The sequence below is a fragment of the Phaethon lepturus genome, unplaced genomic scaffold (genome assembly GCF_000687285.1).
Source record: "Phaethon lepturus isolate BGI_N335 unplaced genomic scaffold, ASM68728v1 scaffold14855, whole genome shotgun sequence".
Taxonomy (NCBI): Eukaryota; Metazoa; Chordata; class Aves; order Phaethontiformes; family Phaethontidae; genus Phaethon; species Phaethon lepturus.
This window is the reverse complement of record NW_010539963.1, coordinates 1-19,196: the sequence shown is the minus strand read 5'-3', so window position 1 is coordinate 19,196 and position 19,196 is coordinate 1. Positions and strand designations below refer to the sequence as shown.

General features: G+C 47.3%; 1 protein-coding gene across 1 annotated transcript; it reads right to left on the bottom strand.

Annotated features, from left to right (window-relative positions):
* Positions 1-7,231: 7,231 nt before the first annotated feature.
* HDAC3 (histone deacetylase 3) lies at positions 7,232-19,158 on the bottom strand. The gene is made up of 14 exons (XM_010287311.1): positions 19,081-19,158; positions 14,702-14,844; positions 13,231-13,312; positions 12,349-12,405; positions 12,198-12,253; positions 10,055-10,188; positions 9,708-9,788; positions 9,546-9,619; positions 9,245-9,309; positions 8,814-8,903; positions 8,639-8,697; positions 8,140-8,219; positions 7,588-7,745; positions 7,232-7,301 (listed from the first exon to the last, which is right to left on the bottom strand). Exons 1-14 carry the CDS (start codon positions 19,147-19,149, stop codon positions 7,232-7,234), a joined length of 1,218 nt encoding a protein of 405 aa, XP_010285613.1. The 5' UTR covers positions 19,150-19,158.
* Positions 19,159-19,196: the final 38 nt, after the last annotated feature.

Sequence of the window (19,196 nt, the reverse complement as noted above, 5' to 3'; positions counted from 1 at the left end):
CAGGGACCACTTCTGGGGGCACGGATGGAAAGATTTTGGTCAAGTCTGTCACCCGTGAGGAGGGCTCAGGAGTTAGCAGGGCAACAGTAGGGTCTTCACTCACTTCTTTACTCTTGCCCACTCCATACCTAAGCCAGGGATGCTTCCATGGCTGCTTCCTCCACTTTCCAGATTGAGTTGAGAAGTGAGCTGCTCCTCACCTTAAGAATGTGTTGAAATGCAGGACGCGTCAGCTCCCTATCAACGTCAGCTCTGAAGTGTAGCTCATGAGAGGGGTAGATCGTGGCATTGATCAGCTGCATACGGGCCACCTAAAAACCAATGAAACAAACAAACAAAAAAAAAAAATCAAGGGACAACTTCTTCCACGAGCTGGAAGCCAGCGGCTCAGGACTTATAAAGAGGCCAGAAGACCACCCACAAAGCTCCGCAGGAAAAAGGCATTTCATCCATTACCAAATCCATCCTGCTACAAGCTCTCCAGCTCCAGTATTACACTCCAAGTGCCACGTCTACAAAAACCTGAGGAATTAAGTACCTTCAGTGAGTCACCACTCTTCAGGCCATCCAACAGAGGCTGGAATCACTCCACCTCATCTATCCCTGCTCCTTCAGTCAATGCCTCCAGAGCCTCTTCATCTCCGCTGTGAGAGAGGATCAGCTGCAGTCCCACAGAGCTGGAAAGTATTTTGTAAGTCCCAGGACGATTGAGGAGATGGTACCAGAAAATGTACAGCAGGGGAAAAAGCAAAACCAAGTGTGAGGATAGTAAGGATTTACTAAATAGGAAGAAACTTCCACCACCATTTTCCCTGCTCGTTCCAGCAACTGCCCCGAGGTGCCGGGCAGACACCACGTGGCAGAAGCTGGGGCTGGTTGTCTCCAGGCATCGGACAAGGCTCTTGCTTGGTTGTTCACAAAAGCCCTCAGGCTTCACGTGGTCTCACGTCTGCTCCACATCTCATAGGAGCTGTGAGGAAGGCAATCAGCCAGCTGACAAACTCATGGAACAAGATCCATCCCCTCTCCCCTCCAGAGCTCCTTGATAAGGCTCAAACGAGGCTGTTAGCACCCACACCAAGATCCCACCTTAACTGCATCTTACAAAGACAGGAGGAAAGGTCATTTATGCAGGAAATCACTAGACTGAGCTCCTATATAGCCAATATTCACCTTGCTATGAAATGCCTGCCCCCCACCAAGGAATCCCTCAGCTCCATCCCAAACACAGATCTCAGCACAGATTTAAGTACATGAGATGCCATAAAAAGACATGGTGTGAAGAGGAAAAAAATAAAGGCTACTTTTTTTTTTTTCATGAAGAGAACACCACATTGGCATTACGAATCCTAGAATCCTTCTCCCTCAGAGGCTGCTGCTCCCCTTGCTCAGGTTCATCTCCAGCTGTGTAAGAAAAAAACACCGATTTTTAAACACCCACACCCCCGGAGCGAGCAAGTTCAGCAAGCAGAGCGCCATTTCCAACACAAGCTATTACACAAGTGTGGTGCAAATACAACTACTATTAAGCTTATAAAATATCCATTCAGTCTCATTAGAAAGCTAAAATACACTCCGAGAGAAGCCAGAGATGTGGCTCTACCCGAAACCTGCTTTCAGCCCATTGAGGCAAGTTCATTTTCTCTTTCCCCTGCACTCTATCGTAGCAAATCACTCCTCAAAGCTCTCTATGAGGTTTCAAAGAAAGGAACATGTGCTTCACATGCCACTAAAAGACCCAAACCACAAAAGGTGCTCAGAGCTATGAATGGAAAATATTTACAAACCATCACAAAAGCAAACTAACCAAATAGCACATATTAACGGGAAGACCTAGGAGCAGAATTAGAAGCACCACACCAGCAAAATTGTCCTCAGCTGTTCAGCCTCCCCCAAGGCTCATGATGCCTGGTAAATGAGTTTCCCTGCCCCAGACACCTCTCAGCAGCCCGTGTGGAGATCAAGAAAAGAAAAAACAACACGCCTTTGCACTCAAAGCTGTAGTTGAAGGCAACTTTTGATTTCTTTAGATAAGCTGCCTGGACAGTTATAGGGAACACCTGCTTATACAGGACACTGACTTCATCCACCTCCATCCAGAAGTCTGGACATGCTGAGTAAGTGTGGAGTCTTGTGGACTTGGACTAAGCAGGGGATCAATTTAGTGACATATTTACAATTACTCATGGCTCTGGAGCTGCCCAAAAGCACCCGTGCCCTCGCTGCTGCAGGTTCTTGCCCTGTGTAGGCACTAAGGAAGACATTTCTCGTTATTTATTCTTTTAAACTGGTAAAGCACAGCAGAGCATGCCATTTACAGCTGCTGGGAGTTATCCCCCAGGCAGAGCAGGAGCAAGGGCAGAACTTGCATATTTAAGAGGCATTTAAGTTGCATTACCATTAAAGACATGTTAAATATTTCACTAGGCTGAAGGCTGTCAATACTGTGCAGTCTTTGCTGGACATCTAACTCCTGGGAAGAAATCCTAGAAATCTATTTTAGTCCATAAAATGCTGCCTAATGTATTGACAGAAATCCAAAGAGCTATAATAAGCTTTTTAAACAGAGCACAGCAAACAAAATGTGATAAAACACAAAATACCCCAGGTGAACCCCTGAGGCACTAAAGAGGAATGAAAGGTCTCCCTTCAGTCCAAGCAGAATGAAGGTGACAAGGACGACAAAGGGGGATGCCAGGGCCAGGAAGGGGCTGAATGAAGCCAGGGAATCAAAGCTCTCCTGGCATCACTGCACCCCTTGAGGCTTGCACAGCCCCCCCAGCACCCCAGCCCTTCTCACCTCTGCTTGTGCAGCTGGAAGGGAAGAGCATCAGCCACCACAGAAGTTACTCAAAGGGTCTGCAACAGGAAAAGGTGCATTTTTAACACCTTTTGGTGAAACACGCTTAAAATGCGCCTTCCCCCAGCACCGACGTTCACCTAACGGGGCTGTGTGTCGGCTGGAAGAGCTTGAGTTAGTTTTCTACGTCCTGAAAAATGAAATTAAGAAAGAAGAAAACCTGCCTTCCAGCCCGTGTTAGGCTGTAAAGAGGAGAAACAGAAAAATCCTCCCCAAGGCAGGAGTCCAAGCTCACATCAAAAGCTTCTGAGTGAGAGGAAAAGCAAGGCAGCATCATTCACCTCTGCGCACTGTTAGGAAAATTTACTCTATAATTGTTAACCTTTGTCCAACCCAACTGTATCAGGAACAGGGAGAGAGAATTTATGATCCCTATCACACACTCTGGAATCAATAAAGGCATTCCAAAATCCTGCACACGCCACCTGAGTTCAGGAGCCGGGACCCCTGGGGGAGGAAAATAACAATAATATTATCAGCAGCAAAGAGATAACTCCTGCAAGAGATAGAGATTTTCTAATTAACAGGCCAAACCAGAGGCTAAAGAAAGAGATAAGTCATTAACATTTCTTCCTCTCCTTAGAGGGGACAAGGGTTTAACGGACAGCGCTGCCTGGAAGATCAGCAGCTTCAAAACAGGCTCACGAACTCCAAAAGCCCAACATCTACGGGATAGTGAGAAGCATGAAACCCACAGACCTGTCATCAGGACCCTGCTTAGTCCCCACTGAGCCAGGCTTTGCCTCTGCTTTCCGTGACAGAGGAGCTCCTGAAAGGCTTTGGATCCCACACTCGGGTGTCCATCCATCAGAATCTGAAAATAAGCCACATGATTATCAAAAAGCACAAGCACAACTTCACGTGCTACACACGCTCTCAGCATCATTTTGGGTTTTTTTATGACCTCCCAGGGAGAGATTTTTCACCCCATCCATCAGCCAGGTGCTATAACAGGAGCGCAAACACCTCCTACTCCAGCTTTATGATGTTCAAAGACCCTTGGGGCCCCAGGCTGAGGTGTTAACCCAAACCAAGCAACACCGAGGGCTAAACTCAGCATTTCTGGAGTCTCCTAAAAATGCAAAATTAAAAGAATGAAAACACAGAATGGAAATACACTTTTTTTTTTTTTTTTTTTGTGGAAAGGAAAGCAGTGCAACAGTTTGCTGTGCCCCCGGCCTCACCGCCGTGCGCTCCCCCCACCCAGGGCAAGGAGCGCATCCTCGGTGCCTCTCCTGGTTCTCCACAGCTGCAGGCAGGAGGGTCTAAGGATGGTCTACACTGAGCTAGGAGACAAGAGAGAAACAAAGGAAAAACAGCAAGAGCATAAAAACCCACCCTCTAGCACCCAAAATCTTTTTCACCCTCCACTGGCCCCTGCTGCACATCCGTCGCTGCAACTCAGCCCAGTCCTGCATCTTAGAAACTATCATTGCTGTACAGAGTTGTGCATGTTCTCAAACATTGCCTACAGATAATTACATCTGGCCTCATTTAATTTCAGTTGTCGCCCGCCCACCCCTTGTTTGAGAGAGCAGCCTACCAGTCGCTTGGCGTGATATCGAGGTTGGTGCTGGGGGTGTCAAGCTCAGCCTGGTCTTACCCCGGCACTGGGTGTCCACGACTGGGTGATGCCAGGGAACAGTGCTGCTCTGACGTGGCTCCAGTAGCCCTGCGAGATCAGATAGCAAGCGTAGCGCATAGTTTCTTATTTTTGACAGCTCTGCAGCAGTGGGAAGATAAAACTATAAGGGGGAGGGAAGGGGGCAGATCTCTACAGTGAACTGAACTTGTTTCCTAGCCACTTCCCATAACAAAAGCAAATCCACCTTTAGAACCCCAGGTAAGACTTTACTCCAGATTTCCAGCCCTGTTTCAAAATGCAGGACAGAGAAAGCCTGGGCAGTGCTGGAGGGGAAAGTTGGCTGGGGGGGTTGCAAGGTAAGGTCATCCCCATCTTCCCAGGTAAGAGAATTACAAGGGGGAATTCCCTTTTCTCCTGAAAGCAAACACTTCCCACTACCCAAGGCGGGAGCCTGGATTGCTCCTGTAAATCAGTTTTGCTGCGTGGGTGATGACAGCAGCAGAGAGAACAAGCCAGCTCTCTGACACCAGGTGAGATGGCAAGCTGGAATAAACCACATTTATTTTCTATTTGGACACAAGTGTTTTCTTTTTCACAAGCCTGGCTGGTCAATGGAGCAGCCTGTTGTGTCTTTGGATTTGCAAAGAAGATTTTCTCAGCTACAGAATACTAGAAAGGAATACAGCTGACCAAACAGGGGTCAGAGTAAGGGCCATCTAGCCGAGTGCCCACTCCGTCAGGAATGCTACAAGCACAGGGTAAGCATACAGCGATACTTCTCCAGAGTAGTCACCCAGTCACCAACAATCTGCACCCAGAAGTGTTTTTTTGTTAACAACCTTGATTTTCCCACCTGCCCCAGCCCCTTTTTGAAACCACATTCGCAGTCCCTGGTGACTAAAGCTTGCCCAGCTCAACTAGGTGAGTGCAAAGCAACCTCCTTTTGAGCTGGCCCCTTAGTAGTTTAATTTGATGCTCCTCTAATACCTAATATTCAGAGAAACCCTGTCTGACGCTCGTGGTTTTAGACACCTCATGGCTCCGTTCCCAGCCCAGTTCTCTCTCCCCAGCGGATGGATCCTCATCCATCGGGTCTTTCCTCGTATAGGAGCTGTGCTATACTTCTGATCATCCTTCCCCACACCTAGTCTAATCCTACCATAACTTATTTCACTGGGCACCCAGTGGGAGTAACACTGACTTACCGCCCGCTTCATGCTGTAGTTACATGATACATGACTACAAAATAGTCACCAACAAGGGCTTTAGGAAAGTGAGACTACAAAGAGCAGACTTACAGAAACTGCAACTCAAAGAAACCACAACACCTAAAACAATTGCAGGAAAGGTTTCTTCTATCAGCTCTGCAGCTTCTTGCAAAGCTTTTACTGGACTCAGAGTGCCCACCAGCCCACTTGTCCTCTTGTAACAGAATTCAGGGTGCTCTCCTCATTGTGCACTGATGCCAAAAACTCACCAGCATATTGAGGAGCTGAATGCCCTCCAGTCATTCAGACAGCAGAGGACACTACCCTGCCAGGGATGATGTTCTCAATCCTTGGGAAGACAGGAGCCAGAAAGGTGTGAGCATTAAACAGACAAACAACAGGTCAGGTAAGAAAAATACTGCCTCTTCATTTAATGTTTAAAGACATCAGTAAACAAACAGAACAGTACAGACAGTCAGAGGCTAAACCCCTCCCACCTCCCCACACGGCACTCTCCAAACCACGACGGGTACCAGGTGTCGACTTGGGAGACGGAGCAGCAAAGTCTGGGATTTGAAAGATGGCCAAGAGAATTCTCTGCTGTGTGAGGGCAAGATGACAGGACTTGGAAGAAGCAGCTTCCCTCACCCATGAGCAGGGCGACATCTCCTGGGTACCATTGAGGGAACGGTTTCCACTCTGAGCAAGCGGCCCAAATCTCTTGCTAACACACAGAAGGGCCGTGTGTGAACTTGGAAAATACAGCTGGAAGCTACATTAGAGGTGCAAGACACACTAAGTACTGACCTTGGCAGCCAAACCTCTGTTCCACAGCGATTTTAGCCTCTCAAAGTATAAAGAAATCAGGGAAGTTAGGTCCAACTCTGCAAAGTGTTGCAGTACTCATCTGTGAATGCAAAACTGAGTATGGGGAGGGGGAAACGAACCAGACTATGCTCTGCGTACATTCTTCCATCCTGCTCCATCAAGCTGCTCCCTGCTGCAGGGACATGCCCGACCCCTATCCCACAACCAGCCTTGTCTTCTCAAATAGTTTTCTTTGACCTGTGGAGCATCAGATGGTTTGGAGGGGCATCAGGCAGCAACTCTCAAAGCAGGCTTCAGAGGACAGTCGACTGGGTACCTGAGTGGAGTGCCGGGGAGAGCAGGATGTATCAGGTGTTGCTGCTGAAGAGAGGCAGAGATCATAGGCACAACCATTCCAGCTCCCACCTTGCTGGGAGTTAAGGGAGGTGCCCGAACTAGCACGGGGCAGGCTCTGAAGGCCATCGCACGGCTGCCAGCCAGTACACAGCACAGATTCAAGCGCTACTTGAATTTCCATTTCCCAGAGCGGTGATGGCTGGAACCGTGACACATGGTGGAGTAAGGAACACATTTCACTGCTCTCTGCCTCTCCAGGTAGCAGAAGCCTGCAGTTGTGTTGTTTCTGCTGCCACCGCATGCAGTCAAATACGAAGGGAGGGCTAACTGGCTGCTACGCGGCCCAGTTATCTGCTCCAAGCACCCATGTCCAATGTGGGACACCCCACAGTCCAGAGCCCCACACCAGAGTCCTCAGATCTCCACATCACTCTCCTTGTCGTTATCATGGTCGCCGTCGTAAAACTCATTGGCAGCTTCAGGCCTGGGGGAAAGACAATGACCATCAGCAAGGAGAGCCCTGGCACCCTTGGAGCCAGAGAAGGATGCTTAGGTCACACTGCCAAAGTTCAAGAGATGCCCTGCACCCAAACACCCCATGAAATGTTATGTGAGAAGACCACACATTTCTAGAGAGGCCCCCTGGATAAAACCAGAGACTCAGAATTGACTTTGTATCTGTACTAGAAAACAGATGGTCTCCAGTATATCATCTGCCCATTCTAGCAGGGACAAAGGGAAGCCCACTTCTCCAGAACAAGATCTGGTACCTGCTGTAGTTTTCTTCAGAGCCTCTTTCCTCTGGATCAGGCTCATCTGTGCGATCGTAGCTGAGCAAGTCAGAAGGGACATCATGGATCTGGACACTGGGAGCATGGTTCAGCATTTTCAGATTCTCAAATATCGTCTGCCTGATCTGATCCAAGTACTACATAGAAAAAACAGAAGGATCACCACAGTGAGATCTGGCAGTCTACATAGAGCCACAACTGCTAGCACTGCTACCTGCCTGCATCATGTACGTGGAGGCCATGAGAAACAAATTTGTGCAAAAAGCTATTTATCAAAGCAGATGAGGTGGGGGACTTAATTCAATCACTGATACTCAAGCATACAGAAAACAGTAAGACAACCTAGCAAGGTTCTCAAATGCTACGAGACTTTCTGACATCCCAGAGGAAAGGTTCTGCTTATTTTTTTGTCAGTTTTCTGCCCCATAAGAATTCCTCGCCTGAACTCTACCTGGTTTCACAGGACACAGCATCAACCGGAGGGTTTTGGAAGTACATCGCTGATATTGCAGTAAGGCTGCAAGCACTTACCTGCCTGGAGTTCTGATTTTCAATCCTTGTACTGACGTCAGGATGAAGGGTGAAGTCTGGAGCGAAGTATTCGAAGTACTCTGTGATGGAACGAGCAAGAGAGTTACAGCACAGAGGCAAGGGAGCCAGCTCTGCAGAGAGCAGAGCTCACTCTCCCACTATGCTAGGAGTGACCAGATCCTAAAAAGCACAGCGATGCACACCTCTGCAACTGCAAGGAATTATATGAAATGACAGAGCGAGCAAAGGTAACGCTCAGGTCACTGCATAGGAAACGATCCAAACTAAATGATACATGACACTGTAAGGGTGTGTCTGCCCAGCAAAGGCTACAACTGGGTGGTAGGAGATGACTAAGGCCATCTCTAAGATCAGAAAATGCTGTCACTTTGGCCCTGGTCTTATCTCTGGTCAACGCAGAATAGAAGTCCCAATTCCTCAGTTTATACAACAAATACTTTAGCTCAGCTAATGAGGATAAAACTGAACTCCAACTTACCGCTGTATGGGAGCTCTTCGCTAATTGCTTCATCTACAAGCAGTGACGTTTCATAAGTCCTGAAAACATGGAATAAGATCAGCTCAGTCCAGAGGAAGCTACATGGTGCGTGCAGGGACAAGGCCCACAGCAACTGCTCAACCAGTGACCTTCAACAAGCAGAGAAGAGACTCACCAGCATCGTGCCACATTGCGGACTGTGTAACCACCTCCTCCCAGTACCAGCAAGGGGATGTTGAAGCTCTTTACATACTCCACGCACTCCCTAGACAGCCCAAACAAACAAACAAACAAAAAGCCAGAGCTGTTAACTGCAGCACACATGGGTCCCATGTCAGAAATGCCACCATGCTGGAGTTCAGGGCTTCCTCCCAGGGAGCCCGAACCACGTGCTACTCTGCGAACCACCACTCTGCAGCACCTTGTACAAAGCCTCATTCTGAGACCCCCTCCTGTCACACAAGAGTTAAAAAAAGCCCAAAAAATCTGTTAGTGCTGCTGGAAGGCTGGGTCAAAGCTCAAGGCTCACAGCAGAGGACTCAGAGCCCTTCAGACTAAAAGATGATCTTTCAGCTAACTGCTCTGCCCACAAGCAGCTGTACTTACCCGTGTCCTCTTATACTGAGGTTGAAACAACCCAAACGATCGCAACCCAGAGAATCAGCACCGCACTGGGGAACAGAAAAAGAGCAACTGAATTTTTGCTACAGAGGCATTGCTTTCCAGACACAGATCACCATCCACACCCCTTGGCCACTCTCATTCACCAGAGGGTACAGACAGCAGCTCAGCTAGGACATGCCAAGCCTGATTCCCCAGGAACAGAAGGTAACACATCGATATCAGCCCCCTCCAACTTACAGCCTCGGAAACGGATGGGCACGCGCACAGAGCCTTGCTTTCTTACCTGCAGTACTATGCAGGTGGGCTGATAGTAATCTACCACCTGGTTAATGACTGGCTGGAAGAGATGTTTATAACCTTTAGAGAGAAAGACAGATTTGTCATGGCTCTGGAGCAGAAGGACCAGCATACACCCGGGCAAGGGGAAACGCCAGGCAACACCTACTTTGGTCATCAATGCCATCTCGTAGAGGCACGTTGAGACAGTAGTAACGACCGCTCTCTGCACCAACTTCATACATATCACCTGGCCAGGGAAAGACACGAGAGTTGCAACAGCTGCGAGACTTCAGAGGTGTGGAAAGGCCAGATCTGGTCTGGATTGAGATCTCTTAACCTAGCTAGGATCACACTTTCTTACAAATAACTATACTTCTGTTCCTCTCCAATGGCTTTTCCATGCCCTTTCTTCCATCATTTTTCCCTGCAGCTCTAATTTTGTGATTTCTCCAGCAGAGCTTTCAAGGGATTCTGAAGCGAGGTCAGGTTCACACTATAAGGGAAAATACATACCTGTACCAGGAAAGAAATAGTTCCCATATTTATGAAATGACACTGTCATGACACGGTCTGTCAAGTAGAAAGCCTCCTGCACACCGTCTCCATGATGGATATCAATATCAATATACAGAACACGTGGATGATACCTATTGAATACAGAAGGAAAACCAGCATTACTGTCTCCATCACACCCAACCTCACTATGCCCCACATGCCTCGGCATCACCTGGCACTCTGAAAACCACCACCGACATCTAACACACAAGCCCACTTGCCAAAAGAACTCACCTGTCCTACCTGAGGCACATCAAGTGGCTTAGATACAAGACATTTGTATACAGTCAAACATGCCCACTGCTAAAACATTTTCTTCTGATGTGCTTGGAAATAGGTATTAGAATAAAAGGTGGGGGCCGGAAATGTCTTGGAAAGCACATGATGAAGAGAACCTATTTTAACCACCTGGGTGTTAGAAAGTTGTGGGTTTTTGTTTCCTCTACAAACACCACGCTGTTAGTTAATCTTTAACACCTCCAACAATTTTAATCATATCAGAAAATGAAAAGTAAGCTAGGCAAGGAGGAGGTAGGAACACTCATTTCCTCCATGTACCAGAATACTGGCAGCATTGTCCCAGCTGGCTAGCACCAAGAACACCAGGCTGGACTAAGTTTACTGGAAAAGAAGCCTGCTGGGTCACAGAGACAGAGGGTGAAGAAGGGGAGATCATGCCAGGTAAATGCACTGGGGTAATGGTCAAAGCCGATGTGCTGTTGAGCACTGGAGATATAGCCCTAAGCCATCCCTGCCTGCCAGCTCTACAGCTGCCTGCTCGGCTGGAGAGAACTTCTCCAACTTTTCACAAGGAAATACTGCATCTGTCAATCCCCAAAGAACAGAGGATCTGGCATCCATGCCAAAACCCTAGGAGAGTGGGGAGGGACCTGAGAAAAACAAGACAACATCAAAGCAGAGAAGAGTAGCACGTGGTTCACGCCGTCTGCCTTGGAACCATAGCTTTACGCATGTCTGCAGTGATCTCATCAAACTGTTTGATGGTGCTGACCCAGGCTGATTAGCAGACCAGTACCTTGCCTCAGTCTCACAAGACAAACTATTTAAGACAGCCCAGATTATTCATCCTGTGGACAAATGACAGCAAGGAGAAAAAGGAGATGCATACACACAGCCCTTGCACACTGGTAAAGGGAGAAAGGGACCTTCTAGAGCAGAGGCACCACAGCAGTCCCATGGTGGGAAGCAAACTCAAGTGTGCTGCAGAAATGGTTGCCGAGAACAGGGGAAAAAAGAATAGGTGCATATTATAATCTCCCATGAGGGGTAACTGGGCTGTATTTGAAGCCTCTGGCACATGGGACTCGTTGCAAGACTAGAAAATGTGCGTGAAGACCCGAGGTTCCAAACACAGAGCAGCGAAGACTGGCTGAGAGGAAGGAAGTACAAGAAACCCCAGTACATCCCATAAATCTGACTTTGAGAGCAACTAAGCTTGCCACCAGTCCTGTAAGTATTCTCTGGTCAACCCCAAATCTTTTTTAATTCTATAACATCTTGTTGCTGAAACTAAGACAAGCAGGGCATTTCAGAATACAAAAAAAAAAAAAAAAAAAAATCACAGATTAATCAAAGAAACAGGGTATTTCTGTAACTCTTCCTCTCATTCTGAATTTATTTTTCATTTTCTAAAAAAAAAAAAAAAAATCTGACTCTCTTCTACTCAAAGCAAGTGTCCTTTGATCATCCATGTGTTGCTCAAGTCCCGTTCTTAAGCCACTCAAGCAAATCAAGAGACATTTAACTGTCTCCAGTGAGCCATAATTTGCATTTACCTACAAAAGGCTCACTGTGGCAAAAACGCTGAGACTCAGGACACCCTGAAACGAATATTTCACAAATGGATGAGAAATGGAGTTGAAGAACTCTTCTGTATCCCTTAAGCTGCATGCAACAAAACTGGAGTGAGATATTTCAATTCTCAAGCCACCCTTCTTGGGTCTAAAGAAGCCAGGACAAAAATCAAGTTGCTGGCCTTCCTGGACTCACAAGGAGGGGAAACAGAGAGAGAGAACAGTAAAGCAGCAGAGGGAAACCACACGCCAGCCAGGACAGTACTGCACTTGCCCCATGTCCTTACTTGAGCAGCTCCAGGATGCCGATAACTATGTCGTTAACATAACAAAACCCAGAAGCCTGCAAGACAGAGAAAGCGGAATAGCATTAGAATGGGATCAAGACAGAACCTGGGCCTCAAAAAGACAGAGGAATACAAAGATTTGCCTCATTACCTCAAACTTTTTGGCATGATGGAGGCCCCCTGCCCAGTTTATTGCAATATCACAGATCTAAGAAAGGAAAGATAAGTTGGTTTAAGGTGACAATGTGGTAACAACCACCTCACACCCACTTCCCCGGTGTACCCACTTCAACCTGCCCAGCCCTGTGGCCCAAATGCACCCTTCTGGCCTATCCTTCTCCTACGGAGGCCTTTCCAAAGCTCCCTCTTAGCCACGGGCCCAGCCAACAGTTTTGGTTACATCATGTCCGCACCAGATTAGTCCTGTGTCTACATTCCCCATTAGACCAGAAAAGGTCATCTCCCACCACCACTGCTCCCCCTCCAGCCAGCAGCAGGCAGAGCACCTGGCACATACAGTTTATTTCTGCACTTGTTCTTTATCCTCATTAGACCTTTCTGAGGTCTCAAAGACTCAAACCCCTGTAGTTTGGTTGGGGTTTTTTTTTTTTTGTTGTTGTTTTTTTGTTTTGTTTTTTGTTTTTTTTTAAATAACCTGCTGAGGGACCCTCTTCTTCAGACCTTCTGGGTGGTCTCACTCAGCACGTTCCACAGCAGAAACCTAGCAGCACTTTCAATGTCTCCCAGCAGACACTGAAGACCCCACATTTGTTCTACAGCACTGAGAGTAGTTTGTGACTTTAGCATTAGTACCTTCTGACTCTCTTCAGATTAAACATCCACTAAACTGTTGCCTCTCACAGCACAGAAATGCTTCCAAGCTTAACAGTCCTACAGCACTAGGTATTTATACTGCAACACAGCAGTCTCTGCTATGTTGTTTTACAAAACAAATCAATGAGGTTCTCCCTTAAACTGAAAACCAGCTGGCTTATGCCTGTGTTTTAAAAGAGAAGCACATCAGCTCAGTTACCTTGTTGTTCAGCTGTGTTGCTCCCTGCAGGGAGGCCCCAGTATAGCGAGAGCAAAATTCAAAGAGGCCTGGAAACACAGGGCTGAAAAAGAAACCGTGATTCAAACACAGAACATCTTCTCATTCCTCCTCATTTCTCCAGAGCAAAGCCAGGAATAAAACTGTCCAGGGACATTACCTGAGCAAGAACAAAACTCATTCTCTGTGAAAGAGTTAATTTGGGATCACTCTGACCCTGCTTATAACCCATTGAGTACCAGCAGGTGAGCAATCTGGCTGCATACACAATGGGAAACTCAGTGAATTTGATAATGATTACCAAAGCTTCCAAGCTAGTCCTGAAAAGGCTCCCCTGCTCACGACGCATGCCAGCATGTCCTGCAGCCCTGCTGACATGTGCCCAGAGCCGGGCCGTGATGTGAGACCCTACCTCAGGAGAGGGGAGGACTGGTCTGATCCCACACTCTCCCCCTCTGGCTGTATCTGGAAGATCCTGCCCCAACTCTGCTTCCAAGCGCCCAGCACGCGGGGTACTGCCACCAGAGAAGAAAGCTGCTTTTAAGAGAGCACTAAGGTCTGATCCATCCCACCAAGCACAGCCAGCCCAGGCCCCAGGAGAGTACCGAAGCACAGGACATGGAGCCCCTGTGTCACCAGCTCGCTGGCATCATGTCACACATTTCATTCATGGACCAGCAATGGCTTAAAGACTGTGGGGTTTTATTTCCCCTTTCATTTCTGGTAAGATGATGGTTTCGGATCATCCGAGCAGCAAGGTCACAAAACAGTCTTCTGATTCTCAGCCTAATTATTAAAAACCAGACTATACTTGTATCTTCTTGGGATAATACTGTTTTCTAGCTAACAGAACCCTCCCATGCTAGTACTTACAGCTTTCCCCTCCACAGAACACACAAGAACAATCTCACTGACAGCCCTTATAGTCCCCGATGAGACAAGACACAGTGCTACTTCTTCAGTCACCCACAGAGCCCTTTCACATAGTTCTTTCAAGTTTCATCTCTCATGAGCATTAAAGACTGGAATTGCATATTCTCAACAAGATCTCATGTACAGAAACACAAGTATCTCCTTAGTACTACTTGAAAATCAGGCTCTCAAAGCTGTCTTAAACTTAAAATGCACATATTAAAGGTAGCTAAAATGACAGGCAATTATTTAAAAAAAATAGCTAGCATGTTCAAGAAGAACTGGAGGATCTGCAAGAACAAGTAGAGATACAGTCTCCAACCCAACAAGCTTACAGCATAAATATACATCTAAAAAGAAGGACTGCAAGTTCTAAAGAGAATGGAATCAAGGGGGTTCCAGTAATATACACAGGAGGGACACCATCTCCTTCTGGCTGAAAACAGATAAGAAATGGGACATTCTAAAAGAGCTTTCTGGACATGAGCAATGCAGGATCACCCCTCCTGTTGTGGGTTCACAGGGGGCACAGAGCACTCACCAGTCATCGCCCACATTGAAGGCATTGAGGCTCTTGGTGAATCCCTGCATGTTGTTGGGACTCACTCTCTGCAGGAAGTCTATGTAGTCCTCGGAGTGGAATCGGCACATGTCATGCTGGGACGCTTGGTACGGTTTGAAAACCTTCAAGAGAGAAAGGCAAGACTTATCTCCTATCCAAACACACGTTTGCTTTGGGTGTAAGAAATCTCAAGCTAATTGACAAACGACCTGCATGAGGTATATAAAAAAAAAGCATTCCAAAACATTGAGTTCCCGACATTCATGTTCATTTAAATTCAACAAGTTGCTCCACGAAGCCTGCTTTCCTACTGATTTTTCTCTTTTGGCCATAAACCCATCTCCTGCCTCATAATTAACTCTATCCCAGCTGAAACCAGGACATAACTGCAGCTCTTGCCACATACTCTGATGCCTGCCTTCCCCCACTCCATACATTCCTGGGCTAGGCAGGAAACACATTAATTTTCAGAGGCACAATATACCCTAACAAACACATCATCTCCTTTCCTGATTTGACCTGCATGTGGTATGGTGTTTTCCACATGGATGCATGGGGCTTGGTTTTTCTCGGAGGCTGCTGCCTCTGACAAGTCAAACAAGGAGAAAGAAGCGACTCACAAGCACGAGCTGTTAGTACAGCTGCTAAGGGTGAAGGCGAGACCAATTCCCCACAAGGGCTCTGCACAGATACCTCCCAGGAACCCAGATGGGTGGTTAAATCAAACAAGACCAAAACCAATGCCAAAGAATCATCGCAGAGAAGAAACAGCTCTCACAGGATATCCAGAGGCTCTCCTGGGCAACAAAAAGCAAGGATGTGTGATTCAAAACAGAGAAGGGTGGGGGGAAAAACCCAAAAGCTTCAAGACTGACTCAGCTGCTGGCAGAAGAAGAAACCTGCCTCCTTCCACCCCTCACCCTGCTCCCAGCAATGCCACCCACCTTCCTAAGCAAGCTCTGGCACCCAGCACCCTCTGTCTGCTGCCTCATTTCGCTAACTCTACAGAAAACCCTCCTGGCTTTCCTGCATCAGTCCGTGTGGGGATCCAACAGCTTCCAGAGGCAGCACAAGAAAGGCAGCGGGAAGATGCAGAAGAGAAGGGAAGGTGAGCAGCAGGACAATCCTCCCTCTTTTTTTCGGCATTCTTGCACAGGGCAGCCACAGCTGGGAAAGGTGCGAAGAGGCAAACCCAGCTCAATAGGATAGCGGTCTTTTATTTGGAGGAGGCAGAGAGGGTGGATAATGATGTAACCACAGCACAAAGTTAACAGGACCTTTTATAGTCACAACCGACCATAATCCCCGCTTTTATATGCTCGTAACTTTGCCAGTCACTGACTGTTCAGGATGACATTTCCTCTGCGGTTTTCAGCTTCACAATGGCTTCTTGTGGCAAATATAACCCCCCAAACAGGGTTTCAAGACTAAAAATGCGGCAAAGTGTACAGCTCTGCCTACTGCCTCATTCAGACATGGATTTGACATTTAGAAGTGTTATGTCAGAATACGCTTTTTGCCATTTCTGCAAGAAAAATCCCCACTCTAGGGAAGTTATTCATAGAAGTTCATACATTTATGGTAAAAATCTGAAAGACAAATTCTGCAAAGATTCTACATGCTCTAAGTGTGCTCCAGCTGCATCGCCCCACAAGCACAACAGCAGGTCACCACTGCTGGATGTGATTTTACTAGGGAATTATACTAATTACCCAGGGAAGCTTTTGTGATGTTTAAACATACCAAATTAATTTCATATATTGCATCAAGAAACTGTTCCACTCGTCCATTTTAGCACCTTCCTTTAAAAACCTGATACTGTGCTTTAGTTCTGGGACAGCTTATTTTCTGTTTGCTTTCACTCAACCCACAAGTCTCTCGCCACAAAAGAAGATATGCTGGCAGTGGAAGAGCTTGAACTTGAGCCCATACCAAACACGAGGCACTTTCACAGTGCTGGAGATAATGGCAAAACTGTGCAGCACGGATGGGCCGGTACAAAGCAGCCAAGATCTCTAGCTTTTCTCTCTGCCCCACTTCTATCAGTTTGGCTGTTCAGACTTTGCCCTAAAAAAATAAAAAGCAGGAAAACTGTATTGCTATCACGTTGCAAGAATTTTGCACCTTGTCCTGCCCATATAGTAGAGAAGACACTGTAAACATGCCAGAATCAAAACCACTGGTCTAATCCTGCTCTCCTGTGCTCACAGTGATACAACTTTGATTTTAACATTACCCGATTCTCAAGTGCTTGAAAAGCGACCTTTAAGGGCAGGCTTTTTTGGTATCGCAACAACTACATGCTTAGTCAGGTCTTTGAGGGTGCAAGGTTGGTTATAGTTTTACTTAACATCTAATGGCGGGGATGAGGGAGCCTGGGAAGCTAATTGTAGTCTGGAGGGGGGCCTCGTCTAGCTGGAACGGGACTGGAATTTGCACGTTCCTCTCTGACAGCTTTGCATGATCACCGTGTTTCACAGCCGCTCCTGATTTATCCCTAAAGCGTGCTGCAGACCTGAAGACACATCACTGAGACAAGTCAGTCATGCTTTCTTCTCCACAGCCTCAAAAGAAGCCCCACTATTACTAGTTACTTGCAATCCTCTACAACTGCAAGCAACAATCTACGATCGAGTTCTACAATCATTCTGAGAGCACATGCCTTCGAGTAACCTCTGGGGTCATCCAGTTCAGACTCTTGAGTAACAGGGGAAGTGGCTGGTTTGCAGAGCATCACACAGAGCAGAGCCCGGCTGCAGAACGGCGAGGAACACACATGGGATGCTCAAGCATAAAGAGGAAGGATGGGGGAAACTCACAACATCCCTCACAGATCAAAGCAATGAGAATTTTGTGCTCGTCTTTCACCTCCCCTGCCTGTTTGCTAGCTATGCACGGTTATGACTGTGACAGAAGAGCTCTTCACCTCTTTTAATGAGGTAATTCCCACGAAAAGACACCGTAAATGCATGTATGTCCCTATATGTACATATATAAATATGCAGATATGTACATAAACCCAGAATCCCCTGGAGCTGCAGCCTACAATATTTAGAATGGCATTCTGGGTAGGGGCCTTTCTCCAGGGCACATCAAACAGATCACAGGCTGCGGAAACAATAGGCAGCAGCTACACCTGGCTTCTGGATCAGATAGCACGGCCTGGATCCACGCCAGTCAGCCCAGGAATTACATCGCTTAACAGTCCGAAACGGCTCAGAAGCAACCCTACCGCATTGAAAGCGAGAATAAGCCAATGGCAGACAAAACAAGTTGCCCAAAAACAATCAGCAGCTGCAGGTGGCATGTTCTGCACATCAAAATGGGCAAAAGGAGTGGAATGGTTGACAACTTTTACTGTTCCTGCCTTGATCTTGTATCCTGAGGCATTAAGTTACATGCCCACTACTCCTGAGAGCTTTTCATTCGCTCTGTGCTGCAAGAACGGGCAGAAAAGTGAACAAGGATTCTAGGGAAAGGAGCATGGTTCAATCCCACTTGCAGGAAGTGAAATAAAATACTTCAAAAGAGTGGTACCACACATTCATAGTGATATTCCATTATCCCCAAACGAGTTCATTTCTTGAAAGGTGAAGATTTAAGTTTTCTTTTTGATTATCACTACATGCGGATCATGTTTTATCAGCTTCACACAGGCTAGATTTCAGGAAGAGAAAAATCTTTCTAAGAGTGACAACCGGAGTGCACTAGACTAGATTGTTGGAGCTGATTGGGCAACAAAGGCTTTGAAGACCAGGTTGGACAACTGTTATCAGGTAGGAGATGGGATTAGTGAACCCTGTTAAGGCATCAGGGTGAATTAGCAAGCCTCTTGAATAGTTTTTTTTCAGCTTTACTGTTCTATGATCACACAGTCTGCAGAGGTCACTGCATCCTTCCTAGAAGGGGCTACAGTAACAGAAATTTCACATACGGTCCCCAGCGGCACTGCTGCAGCTCCAGGCATGGCACTGTAAGCACAAGCTTGAACAAGACACTGACAAACAACGATGGTGCCTTTCAAATCAGCTTGGGGTGGTACAGTGGGGGCTCAAGCCGATGAGAATGCCCAAGACTGCTTAAAGCCTTGTCTGCAAAACTCTGTTACCTGCTGTACCAAACGTGGAGCTGAAGGAGAGGCAGCGACACAAGAAAGCTGTGAAGAACCCACTAACACGGTCCAAGCCTTAACATGGAGGCCATGACTGAAGTCAGCAGGACGGTGCACAGGTCTCCAGCACCTTTCACCCATGCCGAAGCCCTAAATGCCCAAGGCGGTGGCTGCCTGCCCATAGCTGCCTCCCGCAACCCCGCCGCCTGGCGGGGTGCCCCCGGACACCAGGAGAAGTGCCGCTTACGATCATCTTCTTGTAGAGCCCGTAGTGCAGGACCAGGCTGTGGGTCAGCGCCAGGCGATGCGGCTTCATAGGGTGCCCCGCTCCTGGGAGAGACACGACACCGGGAGTCACCGGGG